The sequence below is a fragment of the Sus scrofa genome, chromosome 1 (genome assembly GCF_054392235.1).
Source record: "Sus scrofa isolate SSC_HxYL_T2T_F1_AM1 chromosome 1, Sscrofa_HxYL_maternal_Yorkshire_Landrace_v2.0, whole genome shotgun sequence".
Lineage (NCBI taxonomy): Eukaryota > Metazoa > Chordata > Mammalia > Artiodactyla > Suidae > Sus > Sus scrofa.
The window spans coordinates 1,637,092-1,656,638 of record NC_139383.1 but is presented as its reverse complement, the minus strand read 5'-3'; the positions used below and the strand labels follow the sequence as shown (position 1 = coordinate 1,656,638).

The window sequence follows — 19,547 nt, the reverse complement described above, 5'->3', positions numbered from 1 at the left end:
CTGAGTTTAATTCCATTGAGTTAAGTAAGAATCACAGTACGACTGTGTGTGTGCATCGCGTGTGCGTGTGTGATGTGTGTGAATGTGTTTGTTGATCAGAGGGCTCTTTACCCACAGCAGTGGTTTATTCCCAAGCCGGTGTGCTGTTTCTCCAGCATGTAATGTGCTTGAGTGGTTGTTCATTTAAAATATTCTTTGGAAATTGCTTGCCAGGGTTTCTAGAGCACATCAAGGGAGTCATATTTCCTTGACCGAGGGAACGTGCAAGTTGGGTACCCTTGCGTTTAAATACGCCTCGGGAGAGGTCGCGCAGTTAGGCTTTCTTGATGGATCTCAGTGTGGCTGTGGCCAGGCCTCTGGCCGTCTCCCCGGCCGGGAGTCTGGCTGAGCGTTGACGGTGCTGCTCTTCTAGGGATGCTGGTCTTCCAGCTGAAGAGGAGGCCCCCAGAGCACATCCCCAAGAAGAGCAAGAAGCACGCGGAGGGGAAGCCGCCCAAGGGGAAGGAGCGGCCCGACGGCTCTGGCTATGGCTCTGCGCTCCCCCCGGAGAAGCTGCCCTACCTAGTGGAGCTGAGCCCAGGTGAGACGGGTCAGGTGTGCGCCCTCAGCTGGACGGGCTGTGCTTTCTAGTGAGTTTTATGTTCGTGGCTTTTCTTTTGGCTGGCAGCCTTTAGAGTGACCATTTATGTCTTTAAAAAGTAACCATCATAAGAAGGTACTTATTCAAAAAACAAAAACGCTTAAGGTCACAGGATATATATATTCGTGCATAAAAATAAATTTCACACGAACAAAAATGAATATGGGAAAACAAAATTTTAAATCATGAATACAGGCGGTTTAAGGAGATGTTTAAATGATGCATTCCCTTTTAAACGTCTTCTTCCTGCATAAACCCTGTAAAATATCGAACTACTGAGAACGACCGAGTGATGTGTGCACCTCTTAGGGCAGGTTTACTCGAGCCGGGTGTGCGTGTGTGTGTCGCACTGGTTCTCGGTGTGTGGACAGTGTCCGACGAGGGTCTTCCCCGCGGGCTAGGACGTCCGTCTGGAGGAGGACAGTCTGTTCAGTTTCAATCCCAGTGGGCGCAGCGCGCGTTCAGGCGAGGGCTCCAAACATCTGGTTTGTTGAGCTCTCTGAAGCTAAAGCTGTTGTAAGGTGGCCGTAGGTAGAGAAAAACGTTGCCATTCTTAGAGAAATGTTTTATACACACGTGTTTGTAGAGCACACATTTGCACATGTGTAAAGCACAGATGCACGTTTGTTTATCATTGAGCCGAAGCACGTCTTGCTGTTTGGTTCAAATGCTGTTACCACGTGGCCTGTTCTAGGACGTGCCGTGAAGGACTGCGTCACGCTCCCACTCAGAACGGCCTTAAGAAAGGCTCCATCACTGATGATGGAAAAGCCGGGACCAAGCTGGTTATGTCCGTAGCCCATGGTTCCCTGGGCAGGAATGATGGTCTCCTCTTTGAGTCTTGAGTTTATTTTTATTTACGAGTCTGTAACTAGTGTTAAACTTTATTGAAGTCAGGTTGCTTTGAATTCTGGCTAGATGTGGTGCTTGTGCTCAGTACTCTGGAGGCACAGCTGGGTCCTGTTTCGTTGTTACAGGAAAACGGTCTTGATTTGACCAATGCTCTGTGATTTACAGTCCATGTGCTGCAGGTAGCAGGGGGTTTTTTCGACGTTTTTAAAACAGTTTTTTTGTTGTTTTTGGTTGTACTCGTGGTATGCCAAAGTTCCTGGGCCAGGGATCCGCCCCGTGCCTCAGCCGTGACCTGAGCTGCCACAGTGACAATGCCAGATCCTTAACCTACTGAGCCACAAGGAAACGCCAAAGATTTTTTTCTTCTTTTTATGGCTGCACCAGCGGCATATGGAAGTTCCCAGGCTACGAGTTGGAGCTGCACCTGCAGCTGCCAGTCTACACTACAGCTACAGCAACACCGCATCTGAGCCGCATCTGTGACCTCCACTGCAGCTGCACCCACCGAGCGAGGCAAGAGGTTAAACCCGCATCCTCATGGGTGCTGGTTGGGTTCGTTATGGCTGAGCCACACGGGGAACTCTCCCTCCCCCGCCATGAATCTTATTTTTTAATCAAGGAGCTGCTTGGGAGGAGAATGTTCGAGTGGCTTTGCCTCAGCTTCCGGCCGCCAGGCCCATTTGAGCCTCTCTCACTGGTTTGGGAACACCACCCACCGTGTGTCGTGTGTTCGAGGGGCGGCGCTGGGGCGCAGCTGTGAGACAGCCATTTGGTTAGAGCTTAGACTCGGGGCCATTGGGTCTGTCCTTTACTATTTGCTCGACATGCTGGAAGCCAAGGTGTCTTTCCTCCCAGCGGACATCCCTGAAGACAGGTGTGCGGGCACAGGGACGACCACTGAGTCGCAGCTGCAGAGTGCCTTTCAGAGGCGTGATGGGAGGGTGCTCCGGGTGGGTAGCAGATTCAGGCTGAGGAGCCGTTCATTTGGTCCATTGAACGAATGCTTGGTGTGTGTCAGACACTGCCCTGGGCCCTGAAGATGGGTCGCCAACAAAGCAGACCAGTCCCTGACCTTGGGGACTTGGGTGCTAGGGACAGTTGCCTGGTTCCTGCTTCTCGTCTCCCAGGTCCCAGTCTGTGGCGCTGTCTTGCGCGTGGGAGGGGAGTGGGCGGTGGGCGGACGGCGGCTGTGGCTCCTTGTCACGGCGCACTGGCCGCTGCCTGTACCGCCTGCCTGCCAGCCCAGTCCCTCCCCTGGGCGGTTCCCAGCCACCTTCGGGCAGCGCGGGGGGCGCAGAGGTGCTCCGGTGCCCTGTCCGCTGGCCTGCACGTGCCGCCACCCCCAGGGAGCAAGCCAACTGGAGGCCCAGGCTCGCGGGGCCCGGCTGGTCCTGGCTCGTGCTCTGCCGGCTTTTCCGTTGTCCTTGTTCGTAGCCGAGCACAGTCAGCACCTGCTGCCTGAAACGGACGTGTTTTCCATTTACAGGAAGACAGTCCTCGTAAACGCTGCCTTGGTACCAGGGAGTCCTCTGCTCCCACTGGACACGTGTCGGCCACACATCTGCCACCGAGGCTGGGCTGGGGTCCTGAGGTTGGGGGAGGAATGGGGTAAAAAGGCATTTTAGCCTCCGCTTGGGATCTGGTGGTGCTCTTTCCACGGAAGGACTTGGCCGTTCCCAGCGGGGGGCTTCTGGCCTGACTTGCCTCCTGCCTGGTGACCCCGCGTGTCTCGGTGTCCTCCCCGGCCTGCGTGGGTCTGCCCAGCACACACCGCCGGCACGGTCCTGTCCCCACAGCCTGAAGGCGGGCGGGCGGGCGGGTGGAAATGTGCTTTTCCTCCTTGGAAAGCGGTCACTGCAGCTCACCCTCTCCTGTCTCCTGTCTCTCTCTGCCTCCCCTTCCGCCCGTTCTGCACGGCCTCTCCTGCTGCCGCCCTCACCTGGGCCCTGCGCGCGCGCTCACCCCAGGGAGAAGGGGTCACTTTGCCTACTACAGCTATCACCCTCACGAAGGTAACGCCGCCTTCCTACCGCTTTAACTTGGGGACTGGCAGGGCAGTGCCAGCTGCCCGGGTCCTCGATGCCCTCGTTCACGGACTCGTGTAAAGACCTTCTCTTGGCAGGTGTAGTGGGCTGTCGTTTTCTCCTCGTCTAGTAGCTGTTCCACGTCCGGGGTTCACCTGCTAGAAGCCTATTTTGCAGGAATGTCCAGTTGCTTTATTCATGCTAAGTTTTAAGTGAGAGTAAAAGAAGGGAGAGGGTTATTTTCCTGTCCTTCAACCCCCCACAAATTAGGAAGAGGGGAGAAGCCGGGGAGGAGGAGGCAGGAGCAGGGGAGAGAGCAGGCGAGCCAGTGTGGGAGAGGCAGGCGGCCTGGTCTGTTCCCTGCTCCTGGGGAGGAGCCGGGGGCGGGGGGAGGCCCTGGTCCCTGGTCCCTGGTCCCTGGGGCTGAGGAGGGAGAGGTGGTCCTAGTGGGAGGCCGGCACCCGTCACCACCAGGTGGCGCTGTTCCCCAGACGCGCCTTGGGTGAGAGTCGTCGTGTCTCGGTAGCAAAGCTGTGCTTTAACTTGAATTTGTGCCTCCCGGTTTGTGCAACAGGGTCTGTTGTCTTCAGTCCCACGTGGAAGCATTGTGTTTGTCTTTTACGTGTTACATGCCACTTTCGCATGTCGAATGCAGCATTCAGACACTTTCTCTTATGTAAAGTTCATCAGCTTTTAGCATCTCTCTGTCAGTTTATCGAATTTTCTCCAAACTGATCATGCAGGTTTTCATTGGATATTACCCACACTTGAAGTTTTGGGTTTTCTTACTCAAAAGGATTCTGTGATGTTTTCAGGTGTTTGTTAATTGCACACTGACGTAATGGAACGGTAGGAAACAGGTTTCCTTTGTCCCCTGGTGTGCACCAGAAATGCAAGACGGCCGTAAACTTGCCTAAAGTGCTCCTGGTTGTTATGCCAGGTCTACTTGAGGAGAATTAGTTTTGTTTCTTCTTCTCCCAGTAGAGCTGATGAAACTATGCCCTACGGTTTAGGTTGCACTCAGGTCCAGACATGGTGGGTGGTCGCACCAGACTGTGGGACTGGCTCCCTAGGAAGTCCGCTCCGTGGGCGCATGAGCTGCCCTCTGGCATCTAGCGCAGCGCCTGGCCGGCTTGGCGTTCTCTAGGTGGTGGTCCCCCCTGGCCTCTTCTGCGTGTGCTTCGGCAGGAAGGCCACCCTGGCCCTCAGGCCAGCTGACTTCCCCAAGTTCATTCCCCTGGAAGCAGCCGGAGGCAGAAGCAGACCTGGAGCTGTAGACTTGGTGTGGAGTGGAAACCAAAATGCCCTTTGAGACGTGATCCAGCTTCGTTCAGAGTGGTCTTCTCCCGCCTCAAACGGAGACTGTTAGAGAAAGGTTTCTTTACATCTCAGTTTAAAACACAGAATTAGATGAGACGCGGAACAGGGCCCATGGTCCTGTGGGCGACGTCAGCATTAGCAGATCACATTTGGATGGCTTTGAATTTCGGGTAAAACAGCAGTTTTTTAGGGCATGTCCCAAACAGCGGGTGCCGCCTGGGTGTCATGTTGGTGACCCTCCACAGCCTTCTGACGCTGGTACAACAACAGCAGAAGGAAGAACACGAGGACCTGTTGTTTAAACTCTGCGTGCAAGGGACGGCGCGTGAGGATTTGCTTCTGGTGGCGGCTGGTGGCTGGTGGCCGGGTGGGGGGCAGGAGAGGGAGGCTGTGCTGCACTGCTTGCTTTTCGTGCCTTTTGAATTTGGACATAGGAATGGCTGCCCTATTTTTAAGACAAAATTATAGAAGTTTTAAAATGGTGAGGCTTGTGGAAGAAGCCCTGTCGTGTGCTGGGGTTGCTTGGGAGGCGTGTCTGCTCTCAGGGGGCCCATTTGCTGCCGCGCAGAGCGGGGAGCAGGCGCAGGTGGCTCGGGCGCCTTGGGCAGATCCAGGGAGTGCAGCGGTCCTGGCGCGGGAGGCGGGGGGGTTACATTTTTGTTTTAGGAGCCATTGTACGCGTTGGTTTCCACGCGTGAGGTGGTACCTGTGAGATCCCGGCGCCTTTTCCGAGGAGAGGGACCCGGGCTCCTCCAGGGGGACCCGCCTCGGCTCCATGCAGCCTTCTCCCTGCCCCCCCTCCCCAGCCCCACGTGTCTGCTGCACCTGCGGCCGCCGTGGGGCTCCGTCCCAGCGTCCTCACAGGCCCCTGCCCCGTGGCTTGGCCCCCGCAGAGCAGGGAGGGCACAGGGGCTGGGAAGGTGATTCTGGCCCATGTGGTGACAGCTCCCACTGCAGGGGGTGCGGAAGGAGACCTGAGCAAGCTCCCCCACCCCCCACCCCCCACCCCGGTCTCTTTCTCAACTCGTGCATGTCAGTGTGGCCCTTTATCAGCTCCCAAGATAACCCTTCAGAATTCAGGACAGCCCGTTCACAGTTGAGAAGAAAGCGAGTGGTGTTTCAGGTTCTGTCGTGTTGTAAGCTCTGTAGGTGGCTCAGTCATCCCTGCTTGTTCGTTTGCTTCTGTGCTCCCCCTGTTCTTCGTGTGTCATCTGTGGGACGTCTGTGTCCTCGCTGTCAGGAATCGTTCCCTGTTGTTGAGTGCCTTGTTGAGGCTGTCGAGCGCACCCTGGAGCAGGCCCTGTACCGAGTGCCAGGTCTAGAGACAGCTTTGCCCGCCTGGCACCTGGGTGCCGGGGGCGGGGAAAGGCGGAAACCGCGCGCTCGGCGGTGTGAGGGTCGAGCAGGGCTGGGCCCGCACGGCTTCCCGACCAGGACGGACGCCTGGGGCCGCCTGGGTGGTGGAAAGGACCCGCACTCCTCAGGGACGCGGGCTCGGCGGGTCTGGAGGGCCGGCCTCCTCCGGGGAGAGGCCCCCACGCCTGATGCCTCGTGCGGGGCAGCGCTTCAGCTGCTGCCCGGTGCACCAAGCGTGTCCGTGGCTGGCGCGGCGCCCAGCGTCCCTCGCCCGGATGCCCGGGTTCCCGAAGGGGTTCGGATCAGAAAGCTTCGCAGTTAGCCTGCTGTGTGTGCTCGGCCGTTAGCGACGGTTCTAAGGGAACCCGCGAGCTCAGACCCCACCACGCCCGCTGCAGTTTGAGGGGCCCCAACCCGTGGCCGTGGCGTCTGAGCTGCGCGGCTTGCCCTCCGGTCCCGGGGCTGGATCCTCCCTGCCGCTCAGGAAGCAGCTCTGAAGGCGCCTGGGCGCCGGCCCTGAGGCCCGAGTCCTCGGAGGGACCGATGGCTCTGAAGTCAGGCCAGGCCCCTGGGTTGGGCGGGCCGTGCGGGCGAGGAGCGCGCGGGCACGTCTGGCCGTGAGCTCCTCCTCCTCCTCCTCCTTGGCCCCCGTCGAGACGTTCCCGTCCCGGCACAGGAGCCATCTCGGCGGTTCCTGGCAGCACGAATGACGCAGAGACCCGGCCTCTCTTCCTGCCCTTCACCCACTTCCAACCCCTGTGTGAGCCAGCGCTTTTCAGAGTGGCTCTCGCTGGATCTTGATGCCAGGGTGGCCGCAGGCGTCCTGCAGGCCTGCGCCCGCGCCGGGCTGTGGTCCAGGGGCTCTGGGGCAGAAGCTCGAGGGCGTCCGCTTGAAAACCGCCCAGTGACCCCGCTCCGCCCTGGGTACCCCGCGCCCAGAGACGGCAGGTTCACGGCGGGAGGGTCTGGTCCCTCACCTCCGACACCTTCTGATGGCCGACTTGCCCGTTAGAGTCACAACGCAAGTCCGGGCGGGGCCGGCGTGCATCTGCGGGGGGGGGGGGTGGGTGCTGGCGAGCAGGACACCCTGGCGGCGCCGTCAACTCCCGGTCCCCGCAGCCGGGGGCCGGCGCGCTTTAGGTCTTCATGGCCCTTGTGTGGGTCCCAGGGGTGAAGCCGCGTGAGGTCAGTTGGGGGAGTTCTTTGCAAAGAAGTCCTGACGGTGGGGAACGGTCGTGTCATTTCCGAGAGACCTTTCGTTTGCTTGCTGTTTCGGATCCCTTGGCCACTGAAGCTCTGTTCCTTCTCTTTCTGCAGACGGCTCCGACTCCAGAGATAAGCCAAAGCTTTACCGCCTCCAGTTAAGCGTCACCGAGGTCGGGACGGAGAAGTTCGATGACAGCTCGATCCAGGTGCGCTGTGCCGCGGCGTCCCTGGCTTCCTTCTGTGGTTCTTGGGTTCCGTGGGCGCCGCTGGGAGCGCAGGGCCTGCCTCGTGCCTGAGGAGATAAACGTCGCGGCCTCGGAGGCCCCTGTCGGCAGTTGGTTGGCGCTGGGGCCCCTCTCTTTGCTTCGTTGTGGGTTGTGTGCAAGCTCCGCCTCCAGAGTCCTCTGAGCCTTGGCTTTTCTCCGGCGGCCTGGCGGGCTTCTAGTCTGTTTCCAGGTCGGGGAGTCAGCCTGTGTGGACGCGCCCGTCGCGGGCCGGCGCGCAGGGTAGGAGGCCTTCAGCGACTGGGGCTAAATGCTGGCCGAGCACGGTGCTGGGGCTTGCCCGCAGCAGAGCTTCGCAGGGGCCTGGAATGAGGGGATGGGGTCCGGTTGTCCCCCCCGCCCCCGGGGAGGAGACGCTCCCTTCTCGGGGGCGAAGCCGTGGGTTGCATTGGCCACGTCACTGCTAGTTCTCGGCGCCCTCGCTTGGCCCAGCAGGGAGCCGGGCAGACCGGAAGGTGAGTCCTGAGGATCCTCGTAGACTCCCCCTTTCATTCCCGGTCGGTGTCCAGCACGACCGCGTGCTCTTGATGGCGGGGGTACGGTGTACCTGAAAGCAGGCTACTGGACGCTAGAAACAAAACGGTCTCTTGCTTCGACAGCGATTACTTATTTTTACACTATTGGGAGGACATCCGTTTAGACACCAAAAACCTAGAGTTCATTAGATTACATTTGTCCTGAGAGGGCACGCCCAGGTTTAAAATTCGGTTTTAGACGCTGAGGACTTGATGACGACAGGTTCGCTTGGTTTCCTTTATTTCCAGTTGTTTGGTTCCGGAATCCAGCCCCACCACTGCGACCTCACCAACATGGACGGGGTGGTCACTGTCACGCCGAGAAGCGTGGATGCTGAGACCTACGTGGAAGGACAGCGCATCTCGGAGACGACCATGCTGCAGAGCGGGGTGAAGGTGCAGTTCGGGGCGTCCCACGTGTTCAAGTTTGTGGACCCCAGCCAGGACCACGCGCTCGCCAAGAGGCCGGGGGACGGAGGCCTGGCCGTCAAGGGTCCCAGACACAAACCGGGGTAAGTGGCAGCGTCCCCGGAGACTTGAGGAGCCTTTCTGTCGCCCTGAAGCGCTACGGAGGAGGCGTAGATCATGTGGGTTTTCTGGTGAGAATTTTTAAAAATTCGAAGTTTGTGTCTGTGGTTCAGGTTCTTAATGATTTGAGTTGGTTTCAGAGAGAAGAAAGAGGTCTTTGTCTTGAAACTAGACATTGTGGCTGGTTTTTAAATTTTGTTTTTCAGCTGATACGTAAAACCAGTATTTTACCTGTTCTTCTGTGAAGAACTGTGGTGTTCCATGGGACGAACCTTTCGCGGCCAAGACTTTTTGTGGAGCTCTGGTTTTTCTGTTACTAGTAAGGGAACCTGCTAAGCTCTTTTTACGGAGGAGGGTGCTTGGGCTCCACCTAGTGCCTGTCTGAGGACGTGCGCCAAGGCCCGTCCTGGGAGAGGAGACGCTGCCGTCTGGGAAGCTTCTGGGAGGGCTCGCAGTGAGACTTCCTTCGTGATGAGGTGTCTCTCTGAGGCCCCACGGCGCAGTGCTCCCTGGTCCGCGCTGCAGGGAACAGGCGTGGACGGCGCGTCCCGCCCGGGGTCTGTCCCGTGACCCGCCCTGGGGTAGCCCCTCCGAGCCCCTCCTCCGGGCCAGGAGGAAAGCTTTGTGGTTGGTCCAGGTTGGTCTTTGGTGGGTTCGGCGGCATTCTGCCTTCTGCTCCTGCCTCTCTGTCCGTCCTTTGTGCCAGCGGACTCCGGGCGGTGGAGGGGTCGGGGCGCCTGCGGTCGGCGCCCTCTCCGAGGCGGAAAGTGGGGGCGGGCCGAATGCCGTGGCCCCGGAGCCCAGCACAGGCTTCTGCAAGTGGCCGCAGTCCCTTGGTTCCCGAGGAGACCCGCCCGTGCCTTTGCTCCTGACCCTGTCCTCCGGCTTTGAGCGGGAGGGGTCCCTCCCGGGTGCCCGCTGTGTCTGGGGGCCCGGGAGGCCCTGTTCACCTCTCGGCCCGGCCCCCTTCCTGTCTCGTCCTGACCTTTCCGCTGGCGCTCTTCTTCGGAGGGCGGCTGTCCGTGTTGACCATCAGCCTTCCTTCAGCTGGTTTCTCCCCTTCAGCATCAGACGGCCGGACAGGATCGTTCGCCTGCTCGACGGCCCCCTTTGCAGCTACCCCAGGGCTGCTTCGCCAACACGGGGATGTGACCTTTCTCCCCAGGTGCTGTGTGCTGCCTCGCGGCAGGGCCCGCAGCTCCTGCCTCTTCCTTGCATCTCTGCGTTGTTGCCAGGCTTCGCACCACGTTTACTTGGCCGTGTCAACCAGCAGTGCTCCTGTTGGCATCTGCTGCTGTGTCCGAACGCGCTTCCGCACCTTCCTGTGTCCCGCTGTTCGGGCCGGCCCGCCAGGCTTGTTGGGTGGTGGTTTTTTTCCCTGTGAGGACATTGCCTCCGGCTGCTTTACGGCCACGACGGCCCTGCCCTGGGGGCCCGCAGGTGTCCGCTCTCAGAGATGGTGTCAGACTGGGGCGCGGACGTCTCAGTGCGGGTGGGGCCGTGGAAGTTTGCGTTGATTTTTGTTGCGTCCTTCTTCCTGGGAGACGGGTGAGAACGGCTTCCTGGCTGAACACACCAAGACTTAGGCGTGCATCCGTGAATGAGGACTTGCGTGGCCACCCCCCGTAACGGGGTTCTGACGTCAGGCTGTCGCATGAACCTCTAGGTGGGTGACGCGTGTATTGCCCCCCCCGTCCCGTGTGTGTGTGTGTGTGTGTGTGTGTGTGTGTGTGTGTGTGTTTAATGGCATCACATTAAGGCAGATGTACGCTACGATTCCGTGTTCCCGTGTGCTGTGACGTGAGCACAGTCTAGCTCGTGTCCACCACCGCACGTGGGCACAACACAGTTTTTCTTGTGATAGGAACGTGAAGGTTTACTCTCTGGGCCGCTCTCACAGGCGCGGCACCGCCGTGCTGCCCATCGTCGCCGGGCTGTGCAGGGCATCCTTAGGGCCTAATGGTGTTGAAACTGGACGTCTGTACCTTTTGCCCCGTTTTGGCACCACCCCCCACCCCTGCCCCGTTCTGAACAATGCACCTTTGAGCCTGTCTTTTACCGGCTAGTGTGGCTGCCCCTCCCCACCCCCCACTGATAACCGCTAGTTTATTCTCTGTACCTGTGAGTCTGCTGCTTGTTTTGTTATATTTGCTAGTTCGTTGTATTTTTTGGATTCCACGTGTAAGTGATATCTCAGTATTTGTCTTTCTCTGTCTGGCTTATTTCGCTTAGCCTTGTGCCCTCCAAGTCCATCCATGTTGCTGCCAATGGCAAAATTTCGTTGTTTTTTTAATGACTGAGTTGTTCTTTTAAATTCCAGGTGTAAGTGAGATCATAATGACTGCTCTCACTGAGCACAGTGCCTTCAAGGCCCATCCATGTTGTCCCAAATAGCAAGATTCCTTCCTTTTCATGGCTGAGTAATATTTCTCTATGTGTATGTACACCGCCTGTGTATACATGCACACTCACGTGCATACTCGTGCACACACACACTTGCACACATGTGTGCACAGACTACGCTTTCTTTATCCATTCTTCCATCAGTGGACACTTGGTTGTTTCTGTATCTTGGCTTGTGAGTGACGCCGCAGCGACCTGGAGGAGCTGATATCTTTCAAGAGTTTGGAAGTATTTCTCCCTCCTCCCTCTTTTGGGAAGAGTGTGAGAATTGGTGTTCATCTTTTAAATGTTTGGCAGAAGTCACCAGTGAAGCCAGCTAGGCCTGGGCTTACGTTTGTTGCAAGGTTTTTGATGACTGATTCAGTTTCCTTACTAGTGATTGACGTGTTTGGATTATTTCTTCATGACTCAGTCTCGGGAGATTGACTCTCTCGAGGAATTCTTTCATTCCGACGAGGGCGGCCGTCCAGTTTGTCGGTGTGAGACTGCTCACAGTGTTGTGGTGCTGACCGTGGGACCCTCTCTTTGATTTCCAGTTTTGTTTGTTTGCGTTTCCTCTTGGTCAGTCTGGCTAAAGATTTGCTTTGCTTCTCTTTGGAAGGAACCAGCGCTTAGTCTCACTGATCTCTTCTCCTGGTCTGTGTTGACAGATTTAGGCTCATCTTTGTCCCTGCCTTCCCTGTAGGAACTTGGGGCTTCCTTGAGGGATGTGTGACGTGTGTTCCTAACTGCAGATTTCAGGGTCTTTGTCTCCAAGGCCTCGGTGGTGGCAGACCAGCGGTGCGGGCGGGGGCTGGTGAGGACGCGTGGCAGACGTGTGCCCGCCCGCCGCCACCTCTGCTCGCAGGCTGCACTCGTGACGCTCCCAGTCTCGCACTGACCGTGTCGTGGTCACCAGTAAAGTCACTGTGTAATTGTCCACGTATCCAGGATGCAAGTCAGATGGGTCCTTTCCAGAGCTGTCGGGAAAAATACAGAGGTTTGCGGCAGGGGGGTGGGGGGCATGGGGGGTGAGTCAGGTGGTTAAAGCTGCGGGGGACGGAGACAGCTCTGCAGCTTTGAGGGCGGGGCTGCCGTTTCAGAGCGAAATACCTGAACTGAATCGGTGGCAACCAGCAGTGTTTTCTGTGGTTTTTGACTCGGGTGGTGACAGAGACGATAAGTATTTCCCAGAACCTTGGAGTGTATTTGCACGAAGTCATGTCCAGAAACCTGACCACGTGAAGCTCTGGTACGCGCTTTTACCTTCTTGGAAGGTACTCTTTCACAGCTCGCCGTTGTCTGGTGTTACACGCATCGTTTTCAGAGTAATGGGGCAGAGGAGGAAGTTGGTACCTGCTTTTCTAATTTGAAAACTTACTTTGAATTTCTATATCAATTTTGGTGGTGTTTTTTTTTTGGTCATTTTAGGGCCACACTCGAGGCGAATGGAAGTTCCCAGACTAGGGGTCGAATAAGGGCTGCAGTTGCCGGCCACAGCCACAGCCACATCAGATCAAGCCATGTCTGCAACCTCCGCCACAGCTTGGGCAACACTGGATCCTTAACCCACTGAGCGATGCCAGGGATCGAACCTGAGACTTCATGGATACTAGTCAGATTCTTAACCTGAGCCACAATGGGAACTTCTTCTTCTTCTTTTTTTTTTTTTTTTTTAAATACAGAAGTATTTATTTATTTTTTCGTCTTTTTGCTTTTTCTAGGGCCGCTCCTGCGGCATATGGAGGTTCCCAGGCTAGGGGTCGAATTGGAGCTGTAGCCGCCAGCCTACGCCAGAGCCACAGCATCGCGGGATCCGAGCCCTGTCGGCGACCTACACCACAGCTCGCGGCAACGCCGGATCTTAATCCACTGAGCAAGGCCAGGGATTGAACCTGCAACCTCGTGGTTCCTAGTCGGATTTGCTAACCACTGCGCCACGACGGGAACTCCAGAAGTATTTATTTTTTAAGGTTTATATTTAAAATAGAACTTTAATCTGTCTACTCACAAAACCTAGTTTGAAACGTGATGCGTTTCTCTCTAGACGATTTGATCTTACTCGTTCACAAACAACACTGCGTTTGTAACTGTTTCATGTTAAGAACCTGTACAAGATGAAGTCTGTTATTTTATCAGAAAACATTTCCCTTTAACTTTATTTTATTCATTTATCTATCTATCTGTTTATTGTTTTGTCTTCAGGTCCGCACATGGAAGTTCCCAGGCTAGGGGTTGAAACATCAGATCCTTAACTCCCTGAGCAAGGCCAGGGATTGAACCTGTGTCCCCATGGATACTAGTCAGGTTCATTTCCTCTGAGCCACAGTGGGAACTCTGATTTCCCTTTAATTTTAAAGAGTGCTTTTTTAAGTGAAGGCACCAGTAAGAACTACTTTCCGATGGTACGAAATTCCTGATTTCTTGGCGGCTCTGTGGTTGACCAGTTTTTCCTTAGTTACCTGCAGCGAGACACTGTCCATGGCGAGAGAGAAAGAGGCTCAGGTTAGGTTTGAGTCTACAGATGGGACTCAAATCAGAGTTTCAGGTTACCATAATGCTTTGACATCAGACCATGTATTTTTCAAATATTAAAAGGGATTTTTGTTCTTTCTGATCATCTTGAGCAGAAGCCCATTTGAGAGCCACTCATTCTCTGTATTTCTTTTTTATCTCGACAGAATCGTTCAGGAGACAGCTTTCGATTTAGGAGGAGACGTTCACGGGGGGACGGCCGTAGCGAGCAGTAAGGTAGGAGCCTGGCACCTGAGACGACTGTGTGTTTGGCACGACAGGACGTGGCAGAGGAGTGACACTCTGTGCAGAAGCCTTCCTGGCGCTCCTGCCTGTAGGCTGTCCCGCGTTCCCTCTGTGCTCTGTGACGACCACAGGCGCTCTTCTCCCCGAAGGCCAGGCAGGCCGTACTTTCTCTTGCAGGCAGTGTGTCCCAGGCTTGTCCTCCGTGTGAGCAGCCCGCCTCGGTCGGGTGACCCCAAAGGCAGTGGACTCTTGGTACCTCCGCCGCCGAGGTATCAGCTCGCCTCCCCGGGCGCCGGGCCCGCAGTTAACCTTTCTGTCTCTGTCCTCCTGCTGGTCGTCTCTTGCTGGGTGCAGAGCGCCCCCAAGCTGAGCAGGCTGAAACTGCGGTGGTTTTGTGTCTCTCTGGTTATGTCATGTGCTTCGTGGTCCCCTGGGCTGTGTGTTTGCTGACCTGGCTGGCAGGTTAGTTGGGGACCGGCTGGGCCGCCTGGTGTCCCTAGACCTCAGGTCCTCTTTGTGGGGCAGATGCTCATCTCTCCCGTGTCAGCGCCGTCTCAGTGCCTCACAGGGAGTGTATGCTCTCAGGCCTCCTTACGGCGCGAGCCTGGGGCTGATGGCAGTGATGCCCCCCTGGTGCCAGCAGAGCACAGGCTCACTCCAGCTTCGGGGGCGGGGCTGCTCAAGGGGGCTCATCGAGGCCGCGGCACAGCAAGCTCCCACGTCCTGGGACAAGCCATTAACGCGGCCGTGCGGCTCTGCCTACGGTATGGTTGTCAGTGTAGTTATTAGCCCTAGTAGTGCCTGCTGTCTCCCAGCTGCTGCCCCCTGTCGTGCTCCTGTCCACAGCGTGGTTTCTGGCGAGAATAACCTGCAGCGTAGCTCCGTCTTCTTTCCCAGTGCCCCAGGGGACCTGTCGGTGGGAACCACGTCTGGCACTGGCACCAGTGCCCCGGGTGGCCAGGCCCCATGGTCTGCCCAGGGGTCACCACCGGCCCCCAGCGTCTCCTGCTGCCCCCACCTCAGGGCTCGTCTGGTTCGTGGGTGCCTCCCTGTCCTCTGCCTGGCTTCTGACGTTTGGGGGGGGGGGCGTCAAGGCTTCAGACCTCAGGCCCCCTGTTCTTGGTGGCGCGTGTCCTGGTCCCTCGTGCTCAGCTGCTGTGGTTAAAATGGCCTTGCACGTGGTCTTAGGCGTGTCGGCCCGACCTCGCCAGCCGCCAGGGCCTGCCGCTCGCCCCTCTAACCCCTGCCGAGCCTCGGTGTCACCTAGCAGAGGTCGGTCCCAGGCCTTCCATGCTGCCTCACTCTCCACCCTCTGGCCTTGGCCACAGAGGCCGCCTTGTCCGCCGTTGCGGCAGGGGTCCCGCCTGGGTGCCGTGTGACATGGCAGGGGGCTGCAGAGCGTCTGAGGAGCACCCCTCTCCGTCCTCCCGGCAGCCGGGCCAGGACTCTAGAAACTTCACCTGGATTTTGTTCAAGTGCCCTGCTTCCGTTCTGAAACCCCTGCGGCTTCTCATCCCACGTGCCACAGGCTGCCCGCCTGGCACAGCTGTTCTCAACCGCACGCGGCCACGCTGCTCTGCTCTGCTTTGCCACCCAGGGCCTGAGTGGCTCGCCCTTCCCGCTGGCTTTGACCCCCCGGCTCCTGCTCTCTTCCCCCTTTGGCTCCCGTCGCCTCCTTGGGGGTCTTCCTTGAGCACCAGGCTCTCGCAGCGCCTGGTTCTCATCCCTCGGGCGGCCGAATGCCGCGCGCCTCTGCTCCTGTGCACCGACCGCCGAAGGTGGGCCTTCTTGTCCGCTCACTGCTCTACCCCGGTGCTTCGCAAGGGCCCAGACAAGAGCCCGGAACAATTCAGCTCATAAATGCTCTTGAAACCGAACATAGTCATTTTGCTGAAAATGTTTCCTGCTTTGCAAATGCGTAGACAATGTGGGAAACCAGGCTCAGTTGCTGCCCGAAGGGACGTGATGAATCTTCTGTTAAGGTCTCTGCTGCAGTGGATTTTGACATGAGGGTGCCGATGCCGGCTCTTTTCTGCACACGTGTCACATGTGCCTCTGCCCGTCGCAGGCTGCTTAGGAGCTGGCGCTGTGGGAGGGGCGCCGCGTCCGGGTGGGGTTGCGACCGGGTGTCTCTTCCGTGCTGAGGGCCCCAGACAGGCCGCTTCCCGTACTGAGCTCTTCCCTAGGTTGGGAGCTGACGGTCAGGTCGGGAGCGGATCTCGAGGGCCTTTCTTAAAACTGCCGAAGGAAGCAAAGGCCTGGCTCGCCCTGTAGCACCTCCTCTCGGCTGGTTCGGACCCGAGACCTGGGTGGAGAAGGTCGCGCCCCGCTGTCCCTGCCGCAGGGCCGTGTGTGGGCCCCTGCCGCGCCTCTGTCCCGGGCCCGGGTGTCTTGCCCTTGGAGGAGGCAGGTGGCTGCGTGTCGGGTTACCCTCGCGGCAACGGTGCCGCTGGGCTGTCTGCGCGGTGTTTCAACGCCCCTTGTTTGCCCCGTGGCTTAGGGCTCCGCCCGACCGGACGGCGACAGGGCCCCGTCTGCCTCCAGCAGCGCCGAGCGCGGGATGGTGAAGCCGATGGTGCGAATGGAGCCGCCGCAGGAGCCCCGCAGGCAGGACACCAGGTGGGAGAGGCCGAGCCACCGCCGGGGACGGGGACGGGGACGGGGGCTGAGGCTGACAGCGGCAGGACCTTCTGTACTGCCGAGCGGGGTTCTTAAGGGTTATTTCATTTCCTTTCCACGTTTCCGAATTGAAAAAAATTCTTCTTCCACAGAATATCCCGTACTTAGGTGCTGCCGTGTTGGCCAGTGTTTCTGTTTTAAACGGGCCGCTCTATAAAAACATAGGGAGAGAGGGAGTCTTTATAGGGTTTTGTATGTGAAGGTGTTCGCACTTAGACGAGCTGGTCACTTCCCCGTTTCTAGAAGAAACCCTCACGTGTCATAAAGGCACAGTCACAGGTGACGCTGGAGCAGCTCGTGTGTTGATGAGTCCTGAGAGCCACCTGACTGGCTTCTGCCCTCGTGTCCCCCGTCCTGAGCTGGGCTGAGTCCTTTTCCTCTGCTGGCCTTCTTCTCACTTAGCTTCTTCCAACAGAGAACTTAGGCCTTTTGTTACCGCCTTTTCTTAAGATGTTTCAATATATGTCACCTTAATAAATCAGGATTTTTTTGCTGTGACGTCTAAAGTTCCCGCCTTGGCAGGTAATGTCCATCCCTCAGGCATGGTGGTCAGCTGACGCTGCAGTGCCACGCACTTCTGTTCTCAGCTCTGGGCTCTGAGCGTCACCTCTGGGTGCTGTTCAGATTTTTTTTTGCTTTTTAGGGCCGCACCCACGGCATATGGAGGTTCCCTGGCCAGGGGTCAAATTGGAGCTACAGCTGCCGGCCTCCAGCCGCAGCCGCACCAGATCCCAGCTGTGTCTGTGACCTGCCCCACGGCTCACGGCAACACCAGAGCGTTAGCCAGTGAGCAAGGCCGGGGTGGAGCCCGGTGAGTCCTGCTCAGATTTTCGCTGAGGCCGTGCTGACGGTTCCCTTTCACAGATCCGCTAACAGAGGCATTTGCTGAGGCTGGTCGCTTAGAGGTTTGGCGACAAGCAAATGATACTGTTGTCACGTTTTCCGTCTTGCAGCAGAGGGCACTCGTGAGGTGTTCATGTCGTTCACCGCCGTATGAGGTCCGTAGATTCATGAGGGAATCTCAGGCTCTTAACTTGCTTTTGTTGTGGGCCTTTGGTTATTATTCCGTGTTTTGTTGGCTGCGTGAAGGCTTTTGGATGCACTAAGAGGTAGTCCGCGCTGTGCGTCCATACTTGGCTCTGGCGGTGTGTTCCCCAGGGCAGCCATCCGGTGGGGAGCTGGTGCGTGGGCAGCGCCTGCGGCACGTGCTCAGGAGGCTGCCTCTTAGCCCGAAAAGATGTAAATGATAAATGAGCACATGTCCCGATGGGGAGGGGAAGACCGATGAGAACCTGCTTTTAGGATTTGCCGAGTTGATAGGCTCATACAACAGGTAAATACGGGATGTTTATGTCGCGTCAGGAGAGCCTCGGGAAGGTTCTTCACAGGTGGGAAGTTGTATCCTCTGAGCACACATTTTAATTGATTTTGTTACACGGTCGTATTCTTTTGTTTTGCCAAGACTTTTTAAGGTTTTGCTTGAACTGTGAGTATGTTTCTTTCTTGGTATGAAGCCATCAATGGAGACATGATTCACACACGCAGTGTCAGCATAAGCAGCTCTTGATTGGGGAGTCATAAAATCAGCGTTAAATGCTAACTTTAGTCAAGAAAAAAATCTTTTTGAATGATGGGAATCATATCCCATCACATTTAAAAAATGTTTTTCAGGGAGTTCCCACTGTGGCACAGTGGAAATGAACCTGACTAGTATCCATGAGGATGCAGGTTTGATCCCTGGCCTCGCTCAGTGGGTTCAGGATCCAGCATTGCCATGAGCTGTGGTGTGGGTCACAGACGCAGCTCAGATCCTGCGTTGCTGTGGCTGTGGTGTAGGCTGGTGGCTGAAGCTCCGATTAGACCCCTAGCCTGGGAACCTCCATATGCCTTGGGTGCAGCCCTAAAAAGCAAAAAAAAAAAAAAAAAAAAAATTCATTGAGAACTTAAATTCCGTGTTTTTATTAGATTTGTTAAAAATTGGTAAAATTAATCCAGGCTCCTGTTATGGATATTAAATTGAAAATAACTGCCTATGTCCAAATTTAGATGTTTATAAATATGGCTTAAGAGAGAAAAGTTAAAATAATTGAGCTTTTGAATTATATTCTGTTTCTGCGAGCATTTTTATACCCAAAAATGCTTATTAACTTGATTTAACTTGTTGAGTTAAATCAAGTTAATAAGCATAGATTGGATCATACGTTTCAAAGCGTATAATTTGGTGAGACGACTTTGTTTTTACTTTTGATGATTTTGGTGGTTTGCATCACCTTGTCACATTGCATTTTCTCCTCAGCCACCTTTTGGCCCGTGGGGCCGGTGAGGGCGGGGGAGAGGACATTTGTCGTGGGAGGGGGATTGTTCGGTGAGCCCGTCTGTGACGGCAGAGCTGTGGTGGGCTGTCTTCGGCACCACCAGACGTGCCTCCCCGTGTGCATCAGAAGTGCTGGCCCTCCCTGGGTCACCTTGTCCAGCCTTTATCAGGAGAGAAAGATAGCATCGGGTCTTAGAACACGTTTCTTCTTCATGTGTAAGAGCGCAGTGTCAGGCTCCATGTGGGCTGGATTCTCTCTGTGTCTCTAGGAGTCTTGGCGCTGGTAGCTGAGCCAGCGCTGTGGCAGGTGCCGGCCAGCCCGTCTCTGCGCTACTGCGAGTCTTCATCAGTAACGGCGAGGCGGTCGGATCGTTCTCGGGACAGAGGCAGAGGCCTCAAGGCGGCGACCTCTGTGAGGAGCCGCGCTGTGACCACCCCCCGTACACTCCTCTGAATGTTTGAATAGGTTACACTCGAAAACGAGTCACCGGGCTGTTTGTTATTTGAAAAAACTCAGGAGACGTTTAGAAACTAGTAGCAGAGACGTGCCACGGCTGTCGGGCATGTCATCAGCTGTGGGACCTGGTTTTAAGAGACGCCCCTTGCCTCTTTCAGACCGCAGGACGCCGCTGGGCCTGAGCTGACGCTGCCCGCGAGCATCGAATTCAGGGAAAGTGGTGAGTCATT

The 19,547-nt window shown here is 56.6% G+C and overlaps 1 protein-coding gene across 35 annotated transcripts in view; it reads left to right on the top strand.

Annotated features, from left to right (window-relative positions):
- The window catches only part of AFDN (afadin, adherens junction formation factor), a 129,194-nt gene that overhangs the window by 64,965 nt on the left and 44,682 nt on the right, over positions 1–19,547 (top strand). For 22 of the 35 annotated variants that reach the window (XM_021085831.2, XM_085015267.1, XM_085015233.1 and 19 more), the window contains 7 exons: positions 413–580; positions 3,460–3,504; positions 7,510–7,604; positions 8,447–8,709; positions 13,789–13,858; positions 16,368–16,486; positions 19,476–19,537. In XM_021085831.2, the coding sequence (XP_020941490.2) occupies positions 413–580; positions 3,460–3,504; positions 7,510–7,604; positions 8,447–8,709; positions 13,789–13,858; positions 16,368–16,486; positions 19,476–19,537 (822 nt within the window). The remainder of the gene's footprint in view (positions 1–412; positions 581–3,459; positions 3,505–7,509; positions 7,605–8,446; positions 8,710–13,788; positions 13,859–16,367; positions 16,487–19,475; positions 19,538–19,547) is intronic. The other 13 variants (XM_021085815.2, XM_085015257.1, XM_085015278.1 and 10 more) reach the window with 1 other exon arrangement.